The sequence below is a fragment of the Rhipicephalus sanguineus genome, chromosome 1, assembly GCF_013339695.2.
Source record: "Rhipicephalus sanguineus isolate Rsan-2018 chromosome 1, BIME_Rsan_1.4, whole genome shotgun sequence".
In the NCBI taxonomy this organism is placed as follows: Eukaryota; Metazoa; Arthropoda; class Arachnida; order Ixodida; family Ixodidae; genus Rhipicephalus; species Rhipicephalus sanguineus.
The window spans coordinates 178247023-178267328 of NC_051176.1; the positions used below are offsets into that span (position 1 = coordinate 178247023).

Sequence of the window (20306 nt, forward strand, 5' to 3'; positions counted from 1 at the left end):
GGGGCCTACACGACAGACACTATCTGTTAATAGCACAAGTTATCAACACAGAGAGATACTAGCTGGTTGTCATGTGACTGCGCCTCAGCTTAATACTGTCCTGAACAGCTGTGACATGTTCCAAAACATTTACAGAAACAGCATGTCATCATTGAGCTATACATACTGTCTACTCTGCACCGCTGGTGCTAACCAAAATGTTTCTGGTGCTCATCACTAGAAAGTACTAAGCACAGTGGCAAGTGGTAAATGCTGGCCCATTATTTGGAAACTATAACGACAAGAAACGGGACAAAACAACCGTTTGCCTTGAGAGCTCACTTTACTCTGCTTCTGTCCCCACCGTGCCAGGTTGCAGCATCACCAAGAACTAAGGCCACCCAAGCACAGCCACCTTCGGCCATTTTCGGTTGCAGCGTGGCCGAGTGTAAGGTAGAAAAAGGACATAGATGCTCACTCGGCGTAGGCAGAGTAAAGTGAGCTCTCAAGGCAAATGGCCATCTTTTCTTATTTCTCAATGTTACAGTAATTTAAGCAATATTTTCGAAATATATTAACATAATGATAAATTGTCGCAAACGAAACAACACTGCATCCAACACCTGAGTAAACCACAGTACATGAGTGCTAAAAATGGCAAAGCATCAGCGCCAAAAAGTGCCCTAAAAGCTAGAAGGCTTTTGCTGGCACACAAACAAAAGTAGTTTACATGGAAAATGGTACTAGTATTCAAGTAAAGTGCGTTGGGGGGCTAGTTGGTATGACATTAGTTCTTCGCTTGTCCTGTGTACTACTTCTTCTTGTGTTCCGTCAATCGCGCAGTTCCTTACCATTCTAAGGTACTAGTGTGCTTACAACATTTGACATCACAAAAAGTGTTTTCAGAATCAGTGCCAACCCTGCAAAAATTGAAGTACCTTCTGTTTTTATATTTGAAGCAATGCCATGAAGCTTAGATAGTTTAATGAACACACTTGGCAAGTGTGTTCTACAGCAGTCACTAAAAGTTTCCTTGCAATGCATAGGCAATGACATTAATGGCAAAATGCACTCACACAAAATGACACTAAATCTGCCTGTCTAACAGGAGTATTCATTACATCTTATGAAAACATTGCTCAAGCAAAAAAGGCCACTTAAAATTTGTTTGTTGCCATGGGCCATTGGCTAGCAATGCAAAATCATTAGTTGTTGCCTATAAAGAAACGAAATTTCTCATAGTGACATTTCACTCTTGTGTATGTTATCTCTGCTACATGCTGCTCCTAAGTAATTTATTATGCTGACAAGGCACCACAAGTATTGCCAAAAGATTTAAGTTTCCTCCAGTTGAGCTTACTTTCCTTTTTTTTTTCCAGAAATGATTTGCAACTGCTAATCACACAACCTACCCATTTTGCAAAACTAAATTAACAATGACATATGAAAAAATTTGTATTTCACAAATCCTCACAATCGCAGTGCAGAAAGTGTTTTCTCTATCATTTTGAATTCTTTCAAGTTACTGAACGTAACTGCATCATATGCACTCTTCGTTTTGACATTAAAAAATTTCTGCTTGATATATATTAACACAAAACATTTGCCGACTGTAAACACAATCACTCCCTAATCATGAAGGTTATAACAATAAAACAAAATATCTTGCACTAAGATTCAATTTTGCTGTTCAACAATCATCTGTCTGAGTACAAATTTAATTAAGTTGTTCAATGACCAGTTGTGCACTGCATTACAGTGCACATGTGTTCACACATCTCTGCCTAAGTCTAGATGCATAAACTTATGTATTAATCAATACACATTAGTGCTCACCAGTCCTACCAATGCCCCCAAAAGATGGCTATAAATACCAATAGAGTTTCCCTTTAAGATGTGGTGCACAGCAGCATATTTGCTGTGTTGTGCGATGCGCTGTTGTCCTTTGCCATTTGTACTGTCCTGTGCAGTTTACTTACCCACAACTTATGTTCCTGGTATGAGCATGATGTAACAATAAATGCTGTAACAAATATGGTGCATAAACACGAAAACATACATCTTTTTTCTTTCATGGGTATACCTTTGGAATCAAAGCAATATAATTAGACTTGAAAGTGGTGTTCACACACGTGAAGACCTACTTGGCTGCTGATATTGTTCACATAGCTGGTGCTGTATTAGTAATGGCTACTAGCAGTCAAACTTAATTATTCAAGTGCCCTTAGTAACAATTATTACTTTTTCAAGTCTTACTGTTACTAATGGTACCATAAGCAATTGCAGTTGCTAAGTGCCACAGCAACCAACAATAGCAGTAATCGACTTATTTTTAATATGTAAAGCCTCTTCTTTCTAACATATAGAATCAGACCTTAAGAGCTCAAAAGGAGCCTTAAGGTGCTAACCACATGAAATGCATTTACAAATTATTTTAAGTACCGTATTTACTCGAATCTAGGCCGACCCCCGAAATTCGCAAGGCCAGAAAAGAAAAAAACTATTCATTGTACTCGAATCTAAGCCGACCCCCCAATTTCGCACATCGTTTTTTCGAAAAAAAAAAAACATGGCTTAGATTCGAGTAAATACGGTATTGTGTTACCTGGCATCATTTAATGCTTTGGATGGTCAACCTGATATTCCAGCTGATGTGATCTACAGCATTATATTCCAGATTAGAGCACATGCCCCAGGGTAAGCATACTGACCATGATAATGGCATCACTTTCATGGTTGTCAAATGAACAACTAGCCATGAAAGCAATGTGAAGTGTATGTGAAGTGTAAGTTGGTGAGTTGATATGTACTCACCAAATTGACGAACAAGTTTTTATGAAGTGTATGTTCTTGATGCCAGGCAACATCACAGAAGAAATGCACTGGAAATACTACATACTGCGTGGTTGATGTTTTAAGTGACAACCACATGGGGATCCATTTCTAAAGCAGTCTTTTCTTGGGGTGTGTGAATATTCAAAACTTTCTAATATTGATTCAATTATTATCCTATTACACAGGTCTCAAGTACACAGGCCTCAAGCATTTTCGCCTCCATCGAAAATGCGGCCGCCGTGGCAACAGACATGAGAGCTACACTTGACAAGCTAAACTGTAATCAATCGCACTCTCCTATGAGTGCTAGGTATATGAACAAACTGCACATTTGTTCTAAATGCATCATTTGCACTGCTGATAAGCAAAGGCTTTGTAATGTGCTACCAAATGAGAAAAACCTCTCAATACTATTAAAAACATGATGTACTTGATGTTCAATTAGATGCCTTCTGGCAGATTCGATTAATGTTCAATTAAAGGTGCAAGAGTTTCTAGACATAAAGTGTTTTATTACTCAACTCAGTTTTTACGTACACCAGCCATTTATTTTAAAATTAATCATGAATGATAACATCATTCGATCCCACTTTCATTCAAGTGGTTGCACAGGTCTTAATGAATTAAATGTCACTGCATTCTACAGATATAAAGGAATGCAACAAGGGTAATTTCATGATTCCAGTAACAAAAGCCATGAAGTTTCAAGGCTCTCATCTAAATGATTGCGAAAAAATACTTTCCTTACTTCACCCTTTCTCAAAACGTACACTTCCCAAAGTAACATTTTACAACCTCTTGCAGTCGCTAAACATTTACCTTTTCAGCACAACAAAAATGATTATAACTGATTGCACCAAAGCTTATAAAAGCTTGTCAAAAGATTGTAAGGTTGCAAAAAAATGAAACAGAAAAAAGCAAAAATAAAAGTACATCAGCAAAAATACAGCTCGCTGATGTGATATATGCTGCCACTACAGCAAATGTAATGATCTAGAAAGCATTAAAATTGGCAAGGTTATGCATCAGTTGCAGCAGAATCCAGGAATGACATACTAAAAAAATTCCTTTTTTTTCGAGATTTTTGGCCTCAAAGACGCACTTCCTTTTCAAGGCCTCAAATATTACTTTTCACACACCCCGTGCTAAGACACTTACCATGCGGTTTCTGCTTTGGCCAATGGCCACATGACCCATCTGGTAATGATCATTCAGTGCAATAATCGTGCAGTGTGAAATGAATGCACGGACACTAGATGATTTGCTCTAAAAAAATTCCATGTGGTTGCCACTTTACCTGTATGTAACATTTTTCACAAGACCTACTTACATTGAGTCTGACGTGACCAAACAATCAGCTACTTATGTGAATGATCAGCTACGAAGTGCATTCATAAATTCAGAACTACAATGATCATAATAACATCGAGCTCTGAAGAGAATTCAGTGTTGAATGAAAATGTTCAATGCCACAGCATGTGGTACTAAGGTACGAAGAGTACTAAGTACATTCTTCTTGGCCTTATTTTCCCTCATTATTTTCATGCAAAAGTTGAATGCAACAATACCTATATGATTTGGAATCTGCCAAAGGTCTACTAGGCATGTAATTAGAAAACATTGTTTTCACAGCATTTCTTAAAAACTGGATTTAAGCAGAAGTTAGAGTTAACTGGGCCTTCCATAAACTAGGCTATATTATTCCCCGATTTCTTCAGTTGGATTGAGCAACAAGGAGCAGTGCTTTCTGCACTTGCCCCAGTGCTGATACCGAAGAACTTCTTCCATCCAATAAATGCAATACCATGACAGCATTCATCCCCATGCAGCAGAATTTCTTAAATATTAAAAGCAGATTCAACTACTGGGCCCCTAATTGTAGGTTAAGCCAAAGCCAACCAATTTTTCCAACCCCAGTTTTTAAACTAAACTTTAGTGTGTTGGCACCACTAGCTCTAGAGAGCCAGTGTATAAAGACAACCAAAAATTCAGACCCTGCAGGATGGCCTGTTCGATATTTTACTTTATTCTACAAGAATCTGCATGTACTGCCTTGCACATACACCTCTTTTAAATTGTGGAGCTAGCTGCATTCTTCATGGTATGATGACATGTCCACTTTTCATGTGCTGTTTGGCTGCTAAGTTACTTGGCAGGGTGTCTATAGTCGCGTAGCAGCACAATTATCACTGTTGGTAATTTAGGCGAACACAGCTATATGGAATTTTTTCTGAGCATCTGTCTATTGATATTTATTAAAATGCACTTTCCGATCTATTTTAGGGAAGCCAAAAATCTCGATTTTTTTGTTGATGGAGACAGTGAGGCCACTACAAGAGCCTTTAGCTGGTGAATGTTTCCCACAGCACGCATGCCATTCATATGGCAAGCCTTTACTTTTCCACAGCTTCATAGAACAATTACACACCCCTTAGTAACAAACAACTTTAGTGGACACTCCACACCAAGCTGCAATGAACCGTTGTGAGGACTACCGTCAAGGTGCATGGACACATAATCCGACCATCCGACCTGCAGAACCAAACATCACTAGATAATTCAGCATCCTTTTTCTACACCTTCTGTTCTCTTTTCATATAAAGTCTGCACAGAATTCTGCTCGCCTCTCGATTTCAGTATTTTTTACTTCCTCTCTCTGAAACTCGCCATGCTCAATTCCATTTTCTTTAGATATAAACAGGACTTTCATACAGACAAGCCATGTCTACCTTGCTCACCAGAGCTTTCTATATCCTGACCTGTAGTTCACATCACTTTATAAGTACCTGTAGAGCCATGCACAGCAACGACACTCTGCCAGACATAAAAGCTACCAGTAAACAAAGAACCAAACCGTATTTGCACTTTGCCTCAGACTCCTGCCACACTTCCCCATACTGGGAATGCAATCCTCCAGTCTATTTTGAACAGGCAAATTATAGTTTCTTCTTCCTGGTATTTGCATGAAACAATGCAAGCATTTCCTCATTGTTTCAGTGTTATCGCCTACTGCCCTACTGTTCAATAGTTAGCGCTATGCAAAGCCTACAGCAAAGCGATTTCAATTCAACACCCAACAGCAAGCTGTCAAAATACCTGCTTTTCTCTCTCTCTCTTTTTTTTAGCCACACTCAAGCTATGTGGTCAAAAATGTTAACTAGTCATGAGAACAGCTAGCCTTCTCAGAAAACCAAGGTGGAGATAATGCAAGAGCATATAATTGGAAATGACATGTCTACCTGCAATCACTAGAAGCAAATTTTGACATGTACTTAAAATGCAATGGAAAGACCAGTGCATCATCACAAGCTCCTGATCACCTTTATGGCCAGCTGGTGAAGTGCTGCTCACCAAGTTCACTGCACTGGACAATGCACGTCAGACAAAGCAGGATTAACAAGAAATTCATGCCAATTTTTTAATACTTTAGCTCACGACCAAGCAGAAAATGCATTCTCAAACCTTCTAGCTACTGCTAAAATAAAATGCTTTGAAATTGCATGTTTATTTTCTTCATTTCATTTTTTCAGACCATTAAATCGTATTCCTGTTGCTTTTGCAGACTTCTTCATGTCAGAAAAATTGGTCAGCAACTGTATATATAAAGTTGCTCTCTCCTGGTCTTCGAAATTCTTGTGTGCACAAGAAAAAAAACATTTCAAATAAGCATTGCAGAACAATCATTTTAGGAGTGCTACCCTTTTACTTCTGACAAGAAACCAGTCTCACAACATTACAATGCATGCAATCCTCCCCTGCAAGTGCCACATTACCAGTAATACTCATTGCTTTCCCACTCCACTGAAGTTCAAGGCAGCCTTTATGAGAATGCTGAAGAGGATGCCAGTGTCACTTTTTCTAGGAAGTCACTAAGATAAGGTTATTGAGTACATCTCCTCAACTGCCTACTTTAGAATAGTTTTATCTTCACAGAACTGCCTCATTTTAGAGCTGGACTAATTTAAGTAAAAAGAAAAGGAATAAAATTGATGCACCTTTTACCACAGTTTTCTCTTAACCCTGCAAATGATAACTGCTACCAGCATCCTTCGTGCCTGCAGTGGCATAAAAAAAAACTAGTGACAAGATCAGTCTATTTTGTTGCAACTTTGGGAAATTGGGCAGCTTCACAGTAAACGAAAGCTGTTTATGGCTAGTGAGGGTATCACAGTTAATGTCTATTGTCTTGCAAATTTGTGAAATTTAGAAGCTTTGCAGTCAATTTTTACTGCTTATGGCTTGTAAGGGTGTCAGCCCATCCCCAGTCAATGCCTTCCTTTTCAATTTTCTTCCTTTAATATAGGAAGTTGGAAAAATGTTGAAGCAGATGGCCCTTTCCAGGTACATCGCTGGGTCCAACCTAGCAATAAGCCATTTGAAATTAGGGCGCTCTGTGAGTGGCGGGACAGCAGCTTGTGGAGTAAATGTGACACGGGAGGCAAGCAGGTAAGCAAGACACACCTCACAAAAATCAGCAGTCGGAAATTACGCATGAATGTTAGTGTGCCTGGTGGTGCTTTTGTCATGGCTGTATAATTTCTGAACAGATATGCCCACTGTTTTTGCAGCCCTTAATTGGCATTCATGCTGTTGCAAAATAAGCATCTCATTGTTTTGAAACACAGCAACAGGACCACCAATGTTCACATAAATTGGTTACAATAAATAGACAAATATGGCATCAAACTTTCCGTTAAGAGGACATGATGGGCTACCGGTATATGTTGCACAACACTGGCTGAGCAAAATCAGTGATTGAATGTCTTCAAATTTTCAGGTGACAGACTGAAATTCCTCACTTAGGGAGCTACTGAACAGATAAGCAGATTTTTGTGATTTTTCACCTGTCCTTAGGTGACAATAAAAGCCAACAAGGACCAATGTAAGCACTACATCCCGAGATAATGAAGGAAGCTGTTAAGGGAATGAGAAGGAAACAGGAGAGAGGGGAAAGACAAAAGGAATGAAGAATATGAACAAACGCCTGTGTGCTGACGACATTAGGCTCCTTTTCTTTCCTATTACAAGGTAAAAACAATTCCTTTCCAGCTGTTGGGTTAAAAAAGCATTAAAGCATGCAATGCTACTTTTAATTTCCTTGATGGAGTTACATCACGTGCTTAACATAACTAACCAAGCCAAGCAGCAAACTGTCATGACTTGCACAAGATTAAAACAATGATGCCATAAAATTAAAAGGCTTGCGAAACATCAAAATGAACCAAAAGTCAGGAGCTAAACTAGTACAGATAGATTTCCAATCTAAGCACTATTTCAGTTTTACTTGCACATGTCAATATAACCTAACAGTTCTCAAACCCAGTCCTTCATGTTCATTCTTCAGAAAGCAATACAACAAGCACTTTTCAACGTAAACAGAAGACTGGATTTGCAAGTTACATCCATCATGCAAATGTTCTATATAGCTTTAAAAAAATGAAAAAAGGAGAGAGAAGAGATGGCCCCATGATGATCAAATCATGGTTACAAAATTAAATAATGCTACCTTATCTTTCTGAAAACTTTTTTTCCGTGTACATATGAACCCATTGTAATAAACACACCCATAATGCCATTTACTACGATGTTTGATATTTTAAACGATTCCTGCTTTTATCACTGCTGTTGCTTTGCGAAATGGGTAATCTCGTCAAACCTAAATGGCCTTTTGCATCACTGCTGTGACTAATTGCATGTCTCCTTTCATGCTCAAATAAAGTAAGTGATTGATCATCTACAGTTGCCAGGTAATTTCTGTTTTACCTGCTCAATTATGAAAATCTTATCATGGAACCACTACTTACCCCATAGTGCCAATGTATAATAGTTGGCAAAGTTTCAAAATCCAAATGAACTCATGACTGACGTAAGATATCTTAACAAGTGCAAAGGTACGCTCAAAACCCGAGACATCTTAAGAAGCACAAAGGAACACTCCTATGTGTTTGTTAAGACGTCTAAGGTCAGTCATCACCAACTAACAACTCAAAATTTCTGTATTCAGAACTCATGCCTGTTTGTGGGCATGGTAAGACAATAAGAAAAAAGTTGCCACATTTAAGGTAATAGTCAGACTGCCCAATTATTACCGTATTTACATATCCCTTTTCCCATCAATGAAAAAAAAAATCCCATCATAAAATGTCAAATTTAAGTGTACGCCAATTAAGTTTATGCTTCACTGCATGCATAAAGTGAAAAGAATGCAAAGACTTGCCATTATCTCGTCTGAAAGGTAAGGCTCGTCCTCACTGGAAATAGCTTCAAAATCATCATCCTCCTCTGCATTGCCACCAGGCGTCATGTCAGGTTCCTCATGAAAACCAGCCTCAAAATGCTCTGGAGACGAGTCAGGGGTGATGTTTTCATACAGGTCATCGTCTTCCATGAGGCTATCGCCAATTGGTTCCATTGGGATCACCGTGGCAGCAGGTGGTACTGCAGACACTGTCTGGATTGTCGGAATGGGTGCAGCATTGGTTATCATTGGGGGTGTTCTTGGCGCAGCTGGTTTTGACTGTGCCATCTTTACCGGAGAGGGCTTGGCTGGTGATTCTGGCTCATCTGGCTCCTCCTCTTTCGGTGTTCGGGGACCTCGCGGCGTCATCTCACGGTCGTCATCCAGGTCGTCATCCATTTCATCTGGCGATTGGGTGGCGCATGGGGAGCGAGGGGGTGTCATAGGTGGTGTTTTGGGAGAAGAGCGTGGCCGGGGTGACTGGATTGGTGATGCAGGCCGTGGCATGGGTGGTGTCGACGGCCGCCTAGGGTCAATGACACGTATCACTCCCTCGCTACTGCTCCTCCTCCTGAAAATGAATTAGGAAGGTTACCTCAATGTCACAGGCCCGTTTTCATAAATTTTCTATTATAATATACCTCTGCACACAAAACTAAAATGTCAAAGATCCCATAGAGATAAATTATGTAATAACTGTTGTGCAACACAGAATGACGGTTGCAAGAAAATGCAAGCACTTCAGATTTATTGTGTACCTCTGTAGCCTACATCAACATGATAACTTTAAAGAGTCCCGTGTTGCAGCAAATGCGGTGTCAGCATCGTTGTCTGTGAGCAAAAAAATCGGCATTATCTGACAGTGAAAAATTTAAATGGTGGCAAAGAACAAAAATTAGGGTTCAAACTAGAATCGAACCCAGGCATTATGCATGGCAGTCAAATATTATACCGCAGTCACACCAGTGCTTGAAACTGCTTCGAAAAAGGGCCCTATACAGTGATAATGTCGGGCAAGGATACACGTTACCAAATGAAATATTGCGTGGCATAAGTGTCACACCATGTGAATTGAATTGCATAACGAGTGGGTGGTTGAAAACTACCGACCCATGAGAAAAGGCTCAGCTATAATTCATCATCACCAGCAGCAGCCACAGGATCAACAAAGTGTGCAGTTACACAGGTGCATGTATTGCCTTACGAATATATAGTTGGTACTTCACAACTACAATAGGTGCCCTACGAGAGTTTACAATGGCCAATGTCATGCACACAGATATTCCTTCCCTCAAAGCACAGTTGAAGTGACCAGCAAGAAGCGAAACATGGCAAGCAAATGAGAAGGTGATGCGAACAGGGTTTGATAATGCTATCATGTTGCACTACCAAAGGCAAAGCTTAAAGGGGCCATGACACGGCCGCCCAAAGATTTGTGGTTTTCAGCGAAAACTAGAAGTAGAGGGTCTACTATGCCTATACAGATTTCAAAAGTGGGCCGTAAAAGAGTATTTCAGTGCAAAAGAAGCCCTAGAAGTTGCCGGCTGTAAACCCCGCTCACCGCCGGCGACCGCCATTTTGCAATGGCGCGTGTGACGTCATGTGCAGCACCAAACGGAGCCGTCATCTTCTACCAAAGTTTCAGCCGCTGCAAATCGTTCAATTTCAGTGTCAAGCTGAAGAAAGCTAAAATATCTCGATATCACGTGCAGCTGACCACGGAGGAATATCGTTCGCCGCAATGCAGATGGTTGCACAGCTAGCTACTTGTTACGTCACAGCTCGCGAGTGCACCAGTGTTGCCTCACTCTTGGGCCGCTTGCGTGTTTATAAAAATATTCGATTATAAATTAAGTGCTCGACCAAATGCGCTAAAATTTCGTCAGCCTATTTGTGAATGCACAAGGATTAATCCACACAACACAGATTATAATAGAAAATTTGGTGTCATGGCCCCTTTAACACTTTCCTGTCCGCGCCTATACTCATCAACAGTATGCTGTTGATGGTTTCAATAAACATTTTATAGCGTTCGGAGCGCTTGCGGACAGCTAGCGCTATTCAGCGCATAAAAGGAGAACTATTTTTCTAGTTTCGCTTTTGTGTTTCCTTTTTTTCGCCGCGGGGGGATTTTTAAAGCGCCTTTTATTCGCGCTTGACGAGCGCTCGTAGTTTCCGACATGGCATCGACGTCGCGCGTAGCAGCCCCTCGGAAACGGCGAATTTCAACGGATTCCGATGAGTCTGCATCACAATTTTGTGATGGTAGTAGCAGCGAAGACTCGGGAGATGACTTTGATTCATCAGACTTTAGCACGGACGGTGAAAGTGCGTCAAGTAGCCCCGGAACTTGATGAGCAACAACATCCAGCTCTAAAGGCCCCTGCGGCTGTTCCCGCTACAAGTGCTTCTAAGGATCAATAGCACAAGCCCCAGAAGCTACAAAGATACACGAACTGCAAACTGTGCTATCAAGAACGGAAAGTTCAACAAAGAACGAACGTTTTCTGCGAGACATCCTCCACACACTTGTGCTTCACCACATCACGCAACAGCCACCATGGCTAACATTTTTTTTTGTATAAAGTTAACTTGTACGGACAGAAAGTTCATATTTGCAGTAATGTTGTATATAGCCTTCGTCTTTAAAATGTATATTTGGAAATTTTTTTATGTTGTGTTGGTGCAAAACAGCATCGATGTTTTTACGGAGTTTTTTGTTTTTGTTACAAATATTTTCATTAAGTATTTTTCTACAAAAAATTGTTAATAAATGTTGGCTTGCAAATAATACCATTAGAAAGCACAATCCTTCTGCTACAAATTGATACTATACATTATAATATAAACCCTTTGGTGTAGCAGTAAAAAAATTGTTTACTAGACCACCCAAAAACTGCTTATTTTCCTGTGGACAGGAAAGTGTTAAGGGGCCATGCATATAGTACCACAGTACCACAATTGGTTGTCATGGCCCCTTTAAGGGGCCATGACAACCAATTTTCTATTATAATCCGTGTTATGCGGGTTAATCCTTGTTCATTCACAAATTAGCTGGCGAAATTTTAGCGTATTTGGTCAAGAATATTTTTATATATATTTGAATATTTTTATAAAGACAGTGATGCTACTGAGGACTTCTGATTTGGAGCAATTTTAGGAGCAGCAAAACTTTCATCTTGGAGCACTTTGGAGCAGCAAAAATTTCCATCTTGGAGCACTTTGGAGCAGGTAATTTTGCATCTGGGAGCACTCTGGAGCAGCTAATTTCACATCCTGGAGTACATCGGAGAAGCAAGTTAAATTTACATTGAAGCACCTGAATAATTATTAGGGGGTCCTTATGAAGAGCTAGAAATACTTGGATTCATTGCAAATCTCAGGGAGAAAATAATGCCGGGAGCAATCCATATTACACTCGACAATGCAAAAATAAGGGCGTCATGCAGTTGAGTGTTCTGGAATAGCCTCTTCAGCGATTATTTTCAACACTAGCAAATGAACAGAATACTAGATCAATAAAATTGTACTTTATAAAATAACACTCTAAATATGTCTGGTTATCAGCAAACGTGGTAGACAAATGCCGCGACGTACAACAGTACCACAGTACCACAACAGTCACACTGTCCCTAACACATTCCCTAAGACGACTCCAAGGCAAAAGCCAGGTGCTTTTTCTTTTCAATTGACTGTATTGCTGGGCACAACATGATGTGACTTAGCTAGCCTCAAAAAGCCAACCTCCTCCAACACTCCGTTTCCTTTTTCTGGGGCCTCTCTGTGCTGTAGCAAGAGCATTCACGCAGTGCTTCCAGACTATCGTTTGCACATGCACTGGGTTGCTTGAAGGTGGCGATCAGCTTCAAGTCAAGCTTCCACAAAAGTGTCCCAAAGTGCATTCACTGGGGGACTACGTGATATAACAAACTTCATTTTCCTTTTACAGTGAAACTGTATATGGCTAGGACATTTTGTTTGTACGCCGTCGAAAACCTCCTTGCGCCCCTTTAGAAATCAGTGAAAAAGAAAAACTCACGGGGTTCCTTTGGATTCGCCTAAGACAACTTGAAGGCAAAAGCCACGTTCTTCTTTTTATTTCCACTCGATGTATTGATCCTCCCCCGGCCCTCTCTGAAAGCTTTCTGTGCCTCACCTGGTTCTGCACTGCCTCCATGATCGGAGCACCGATCACGGAGGCAGTGCAAAGCGACGATGTCATGTGATGAGGTCATCATGGCACGTCCCGATGCATGACGTCATGATCGTCACAAGTTTTGGCAACCTAAGACGTCATGATGACGTCATCCCGTGATGATTTTTCGCATCACTCGTGTTGACGCCGCCGACGGTCAATTTTAGTGTTTGATGAGGCATCTAAGGCTTTCGCATTATTACTGCGTATTGAACGTTAATAGCAATTATATGGACACTTTTTGCAGTCGCCGTCATTTTCCGCGTAAAGTCCAAATTGATAACATCAACCCCCGCATCGTATGTTCTACCCGTGATAAAAAGTTCGCGAGCACTGGCGACGAACGTGGCTGAAGAGGAGATGAAACGAGCCGGCCGTCTCCGCTGCACGGAGGGCACATGCGATAACATCCCCCGCGTGCGCGGCCTGCCATCGAGTGCTCATCAAACAGAGAGGAAACACCCCACCTGTCTTTCGTAAAAAGCATGAAGGGACACCAGGGGAGGGGAGGGGGGGCTGCGTCGCTGGCGCGCACGCTATCTTGAGGCATCAGGAGGCGGCTCATAAACTTGCTGTGCTCTCAACACTTACTTCGCATTTAGAAAACTGACAGCACGAAAACCGCTTCGGTCCCTGGAGCGGCAATATTCCCTTAAACCAGCGTTTCGTTGAGTTACACGAGACCGGATCCAAAAGAGTTAGCTGCTAGCCTAACTTCGTACAACAATACAATTTGTTGGTATCGCATTCATTGCTTCGCCCTTCAAAGAAACTAATTTTTTTTTAATCGTCAGCTATTGACCCTGGAAAGCGAGGGGCGGACGTGTAACATGGTGTAGCCGCTTCACAGTGGGCCTTCCGACACCAGGGCCATCAGCGATGGGCTCATCCCTGACAGCTGCGCATGTTAAAGCCGAATTAGGAGGCTGCTCCAACCAGCAAGTATGCTTTTATTATTGATATGACATTTAAAAAAAAAGCAAGCAAAAAATTCGAATTGGGACCCTAGCACTCACACAAGTTCAAAAGCGCAGGGCCTTTTAGGGGGTTTTTACCGCAAGAGTGATTACAAACCCAGATGTGCTGGCGGAAGGAATTACGAAAAAGCTCTTCTGGATGAAGATCCATGGATAAAGTATATTTGAGGAAAAGTGTCAATGCATTCCCACCATTCACGTGCTCTTCCATGGACACGAAGCACGAACAATTCGAGATTTTTCCATATAACTACTGCTAGCATTCCCAGATTTCATTCCGCAATGTCCAGAAACAGAAGTGATAGCCATTTTAGCGGCAGGCGTGTAGTTATTACTGAATGTTGCTTTAATTACGTGCTGTGCGACGCTTGAAACGAGTATCAGCAGCGTTTCTGTAACAGACGACGTCCGCCGATGAATCGCTGCCACACTTTCTCGCTACCGTTTGGCCACGACACCATAAGCCTCTAAGAAGAGCACATTTTGCCATCAAGCCGACTTGTAGTACAACAGAAGCTGCGTCGGCACCATACATGGCATCGTGGCTTGCTCGCGACGCACGCGCGAGCGTTGTTTATTCGGTCGAATAATTTTTGTTCCATGGTTGTGACTTTGGCGGCCCCAAAATCAAGCTGCACATGTTTTGAGGCGCCGGCGGTGCGACTGCCTGGGATAGACGCACCCAAACCAGAGGCTTTGGCACAGTTTGGCGCAATTTCCATCAATATTATCAGGATGAGGCAGTAAATCCAATTTGGCACACTATGGTGCAGCTGGCGCAGGAGTGGAATCACTGTAAAGACACGAGCAGCCAGTGAGTCGGTCAACACTGGCACATTCGTGAGCCATGATGTAAGAAGCTGCTTGCTGTGCGAGTGTCTGCGTTTCGGCAAACGATCTTGTTCCCTGGTCAGCTGCGCGTGCCCCAAGATCAAGCTGCACGTGTTTTGAGGCGCCGGAGGTGCGGTTGCCTGGGATAGACGCACCCAGAGACTCTGGCAGTTTGGAGCAATTTCCGTCGATATTATCAGGATGGGGCAGTAAATCCAATTTGGCGCACTTTGGCGCAGGTGTGGAATCACTGTAAAGACACGAGCGGCCAGTGAGTCGGTCAACACTGGTGCACTCACGAGCCATGATGATGTAACAAGCTGCTTGCTGTGCAAGCGTCTGCATTCCGGCGAACGATTTTGTTCCCTGGTCAGCTGCGCGTGCAAACAAACCATTTCAGCTTTATTCAGCTTGGCATTGAAACTGAACAATTTGCAGCGTCTGAAACTTTGGTAGAAGACGATGGCTCTCCACGCAGCACATGACGTCACACACCCAATGGCAAAATGGCAGTCGCCGGTGGTGGACGGGGTTTATAGCCGGCGACTTCTAGGGTTTATTTTGTACGAAAATATTCTTGTACAGTGCCTTTTTCATATATGTACAGTAGACTCTCAGTAAACGGAAATCTGTTAAACAGTACTGCTGCTTAAACAGAACAACTGCGTCTAATACGATTGGTTTCATACTTGGGTTCTGCACCCCTGTTCATCTCTCAGTAAACGGAACTACTGTTAAACGGAATACATTTTCCTGGTCCCTTCAGGCTCCGTCTACTGAGAGTCTACTATATAGGTAAAATAGACCCTCTCCCTTTATCTTCCAGTGAAAACCGAAAATTGTTGGGTGACCGTGTGATAGCCTCTTCAAGTGTGCTCGAAGTTTTTATAAGTAAAACTGCATATTTTCATATCTCACACAGCATAAGCAGTATACAAATTACAGCACTACATAGGTATGATTTTTTCGGCCATACCCTAGCCCGGACCCGCTTTATGAAGCCCCAGCCCAGCCTGGGGCCGACCCAGTCGCGGGTGTTTGCTACTAAGCTTAGCCAGGGCCCACATGTTCACAAGCCCGACTCAGACATGCTGGAAGAAATTTATTAATGATTATTTTTATTTGTTCCTTGCCCTTCGCAGCGGGCGGTCAGGTGCACATGCATTCAAATGGTTTACCCACGGTGGTATTACAGGAGAATCTCAGTGATAAGAATCTTAAGGGGGAGCGAAAATATTCGTATCACCCGAAATTTCATATCACCAAGAAACTAGCAAAATCCGTTTTGAAACCACAATATAGGCACAAAACATTTATTTCCGTCTAAATAACTCGCATATGCCTTTCTGGGACACACGCGAAAGGACCGACAAGGGACGGCACAGCTGGCTGCCACGAACGCGCACATCAGAGCTTCACATGAGGCCAACTGAAAATAAAGTGCCGAAGTCCACTCCACCATAGTCGTAAGTGAATAACGACAGAAACGCCGAAATGCTTCATGCCTTTTTATGAGTTTATTGTCTTTAATCTACCGCTGCATTAGCAGTGTACCTTCAGAAGCTGCGTAGTCGCTATTGATGATCGCATGAATAGCAACCGCGGTACATGGGCCAAATGGTAGTACCGCTTTCAATCCGTGTGCACTGGCCAAGCACATGCCTTCAAAACTACGTCGTTCATTGCTATCTATGATCACATCTGCCGCAGTTTTGTCCACAGTGTTTGCGGAAAGCAGCATCACTTTGACTCGGTGAGTGCCAGATGCGCATGCACTTTCAGAATTCCCTCAGTTTCGTCGTCACCGTACATGATCATGTTGGTAGCGACCGCGGTTTCACGTGCTGCAGCTGTGGCAAACGGTAGTTCCATCTTCAATCCACGTCCGCAAGCCGCGCACGTGCCTTCAGAACTAGGTCAGTGGTATTTATGATCGCATTTTCCGTGGTTTTGTCCGCCGCAGTTGCAGCAAGCAGCATCACTTTGACTCGGTGAGCACTGGATGCGCATGTATTTTCAGAGTTTCATCGTCACCATACACGATCGCATTGATAGGGACCACGGTTTCATTCACAGCGGTTGTGGCAAACGATAACCACAGTTCTGACTGTGTGTGCGCTGGCCGCATGCGTGCTTCGGAAGCTTCCGGAGCATGCTGCTCTTGGCCATCGTTCGACGGTTTTGGTGTCAAAGTTCTTATCGCCCGTTGCAACGCGGAGAATGTTCGGGACATTTGAGTTTTCACCCATTGGACACAATGAAATTCGCAATTTTACGAATTCATATTGGATTGAAATTCATATCAGCTGGGTATCAAGATTCTACTGCATACGGTTGAACCCCTTCATAAGAGACACACACCGGGGAGCAGTTCTTGTCCTCGTCTGGTTGTGCACTTAGAATTTATTATTATATATCTATAGTCACATGATAAACAACTCCAGGTGGTCAAAGTTAATCTGGTTTGAATTGTCAAGTCTGAGGTATCAAAACTGACAATTAAAACCGATAATACTGATAATTGAAGAAGTATGAATAATCAGACACAAGCACAAAGATGAGTCAGAACAACATAGTAAAACCTTGTTAATACATACCCGCTTTAAACATGCTATCGATTCAAATGCAGTTTGGACAAACCTCCGGCCGAGTCTCATAGTGGTTTATGTATTTGCTGACCACTAAGCCGTAATAGTTTGCCGTATGCCTATCGGTTAGCGCGTACCACGATAACTTTTTATTAGAGCCGTGCGAACAGCAAAATTTTGGGTGCGAGGCGAATTCGAATATTGAAGTGTGAGTGCGAATTGAATCGAATATTTTTTGAATATTTCCCCAATATTTCTAGAACATTTTTCTAATACTTCAAAGCGGAATTGCAGAAAATGTTAGAGAGGATTCCTAAGCATATTCTCATGAGATATCAACATGAAAGTGTTTCTTTTCACTAGGTTGATGAAGCACTAGCGGGGTGGTGTTTCATAGTTGTCTTATCAAGAATGAGGCAATGTAGAGGCCGAATTCTATTTATGTACATAATTTGGTGCAACCAAAGTGTTGCCGACAACACTTTTCACGTGATAGGCAAAGATGCCAATTCCTCAGCCTCTCCTCCTCTTTCAACTTCTGTGGAAGCCCAACTGATGTGGTGGACGAGGGTGTGCTCCCTTCAAGTCCGGAGTTCCAAATCTGCCTCGTAGACGTCGATATATAAGAATATCTGAAATTTTGAATGCTAAAAAGCTTCGGCTTCCGATTTTTCGGACTTCCTGCCCAAATTTCAGGTCCAAAACAGCATTAACTGAGGCCCCCCCCTCTGCCACATCTTTCATCTCCATGTTGCAACCAGCGTTTTCTTGAGTTAATACATTTGCGACCGTAGCAGAGCTTGAAAGGCGGCTTTGCCGCAGTACCGGGGTGTGATGAGGTGAAGCATATTGAAAATCTAGGGACCACTTCCAATCAGACGTTGACACTGTCTTGGCAAAGTTCGACCGTAAACGAGCTTGAAAGGCAGCTTTGCCGCAATACCGGGGTGTGATGAGGTGAAGCATATTGAAAAAATTTGCAGTGGCTTAGCTCGGTTATGCCAGGATACACGTAGCATTAGCAAAGGTTCAGCTGATTATTCTTAGCTTTCCAGATTGTCTAGGATTATTAGCCTTCTTCTGTTCATTCTTCATACGCTGAACTGCTAATTGCCAGGCAACTACTTTGGAATTCGATGAGATAAGCTTCTCGCCTCTTCTGCGCCGTTGAGCAGCATTTGCGCTCTCCTTCTTCATGGTGTTACCCACCTGCAAACACCAGTCAGAGGTGCTATCACGCGGCTCCAGCGCAGTGTCAGACGGCAACTGCACCGACTGCACAGCGAAGGCGAATAGCTGCGCGCGTGCCGGCGCCGGTGTGTCTGCCATGGCTACGACGTCACTCCTCTCGAATGCGCAGACCAGCAGTGGTGAGTCGCGCGTGGCGGTGGCGGAGTCTGCGCGCACGCCGGCGCCAGTGTGTCTGCCGCGGCTACGACGCCACTCCTCCCGAACGTGCAGACTAGCAGCGGCGAGTCGCGCGCGACAGTGGCGGAGAGCGCGTGAGATGGCGGGGGCGGAGAGAGCACGGAGAGCGGTGAGCCAGCTGTGTGACATCACTGAGCCTCGCGCATGCGCAGCACGGCTCATGAGGATCCACGCGAAATCGGCTCCGGCTAGGCAAGTGTAGCTAACGCTACAAAATCTAAGGACCACTTCCAATCGGACATTGACTGTCTCTTGGCAAAGTTAGACCGTAACGGAGCTTGAAAGGCAGCTTTGCCACAATACGAGAGTGTAATGAGGTGAAGCATATTGAAAATCGGAAGGGGTCACTTTCAATCGGACATTGACTGCGTTTGTTTTTGGGAAGTTCGAATGGTTCGAATAGTAAAATTCCAGTGCGAATCGAATCGAATAGCAAACACTATTAGAAAAATATTCGAAATTTCGAATATTCGCACACCTCTACTTTTTATTGCATAACAGTTACCTGCGCCCCTCATCTCACCGATGTCACAGTGTGCCTCAAAAGGTCAATAACTGCAGAGACAGGTTGATAAATTACTCTCACTTCCCCCAATTGTGGTGATGTCTTTAGGGATAAGCATCAGAAAAGAAGGAAGGCGATATGGTGGCCACCGACAAACGTGCCAGTATGACTCATCACGGACAACCTTGTCACAGTAAGCATCTTCAGCTGTCTGAGTGGCCGCGCATGTGGCATATCCTATTCGGAGCGTACTGCACCCTTTTATAAGACGACAACGCAAGTGCATTGCACTACTGTCCGTTGCCGCCTTGTGCTAGACCGCTTTCAAGTGCATGGCGCGAGCACCAAAAAACCTCGCTGCACTGATCGTGCCAAACGCACACATACGGTACAGCAAGCATAGCGCTGTTGTAAGTATACTGCACACTTTCATAAGGCGACAGCACAAATCATCAGCTGCCACCTTCTCATGTAGGACCGCTAGAGCATCACGGAAATGCGGAGTGCTCATTGCCTGCAAAAAGCTCGTCGTTGCTGCGTTGACCCAACAAGTTACTTGCTGGCACCTGTGCATAATCTGGAGCAGAGAGATACGAAGAACACTCCCACAGCAAACGCGCACATACGATACAGCAAGTGAACCAGCAGCGACGGCATGCGCCAAGTAGGCGATGCGCTATGCACGACTAGCCAGGGACAATCGGCTCCATGCGGCAGTAGCGCGTTTTAA

General features: G+C 43.0%; 1 protein-coding gene across 4 annotated transcripts in view; it reads right to left on the reverse strand.

Moving 5' to 3' along the window:
• LOC119403119 (protein virilizer homolog) overlaps positions 1-20306 on the reverse strand; it is a 288697-nt gene that overhangs the window by 196607 nt on the left and 71784 nt on the right. For 3 of the 4 annotated variants that reach the window (XM_049418016.1, XM_049418012.1, XM_049418008.1), the window contains one exon: positions 9032-9623. In XM_049418016.1, coding sequence (XP_049273973.1) covers positions 9032-9623 — 592 coding nt within the window. The remainder of the gene's footprint in view (positions 1-9031; positions 9624-20306) is intronic. The other variant, XM_049418020.1, reaches the window with a different exon arrangement.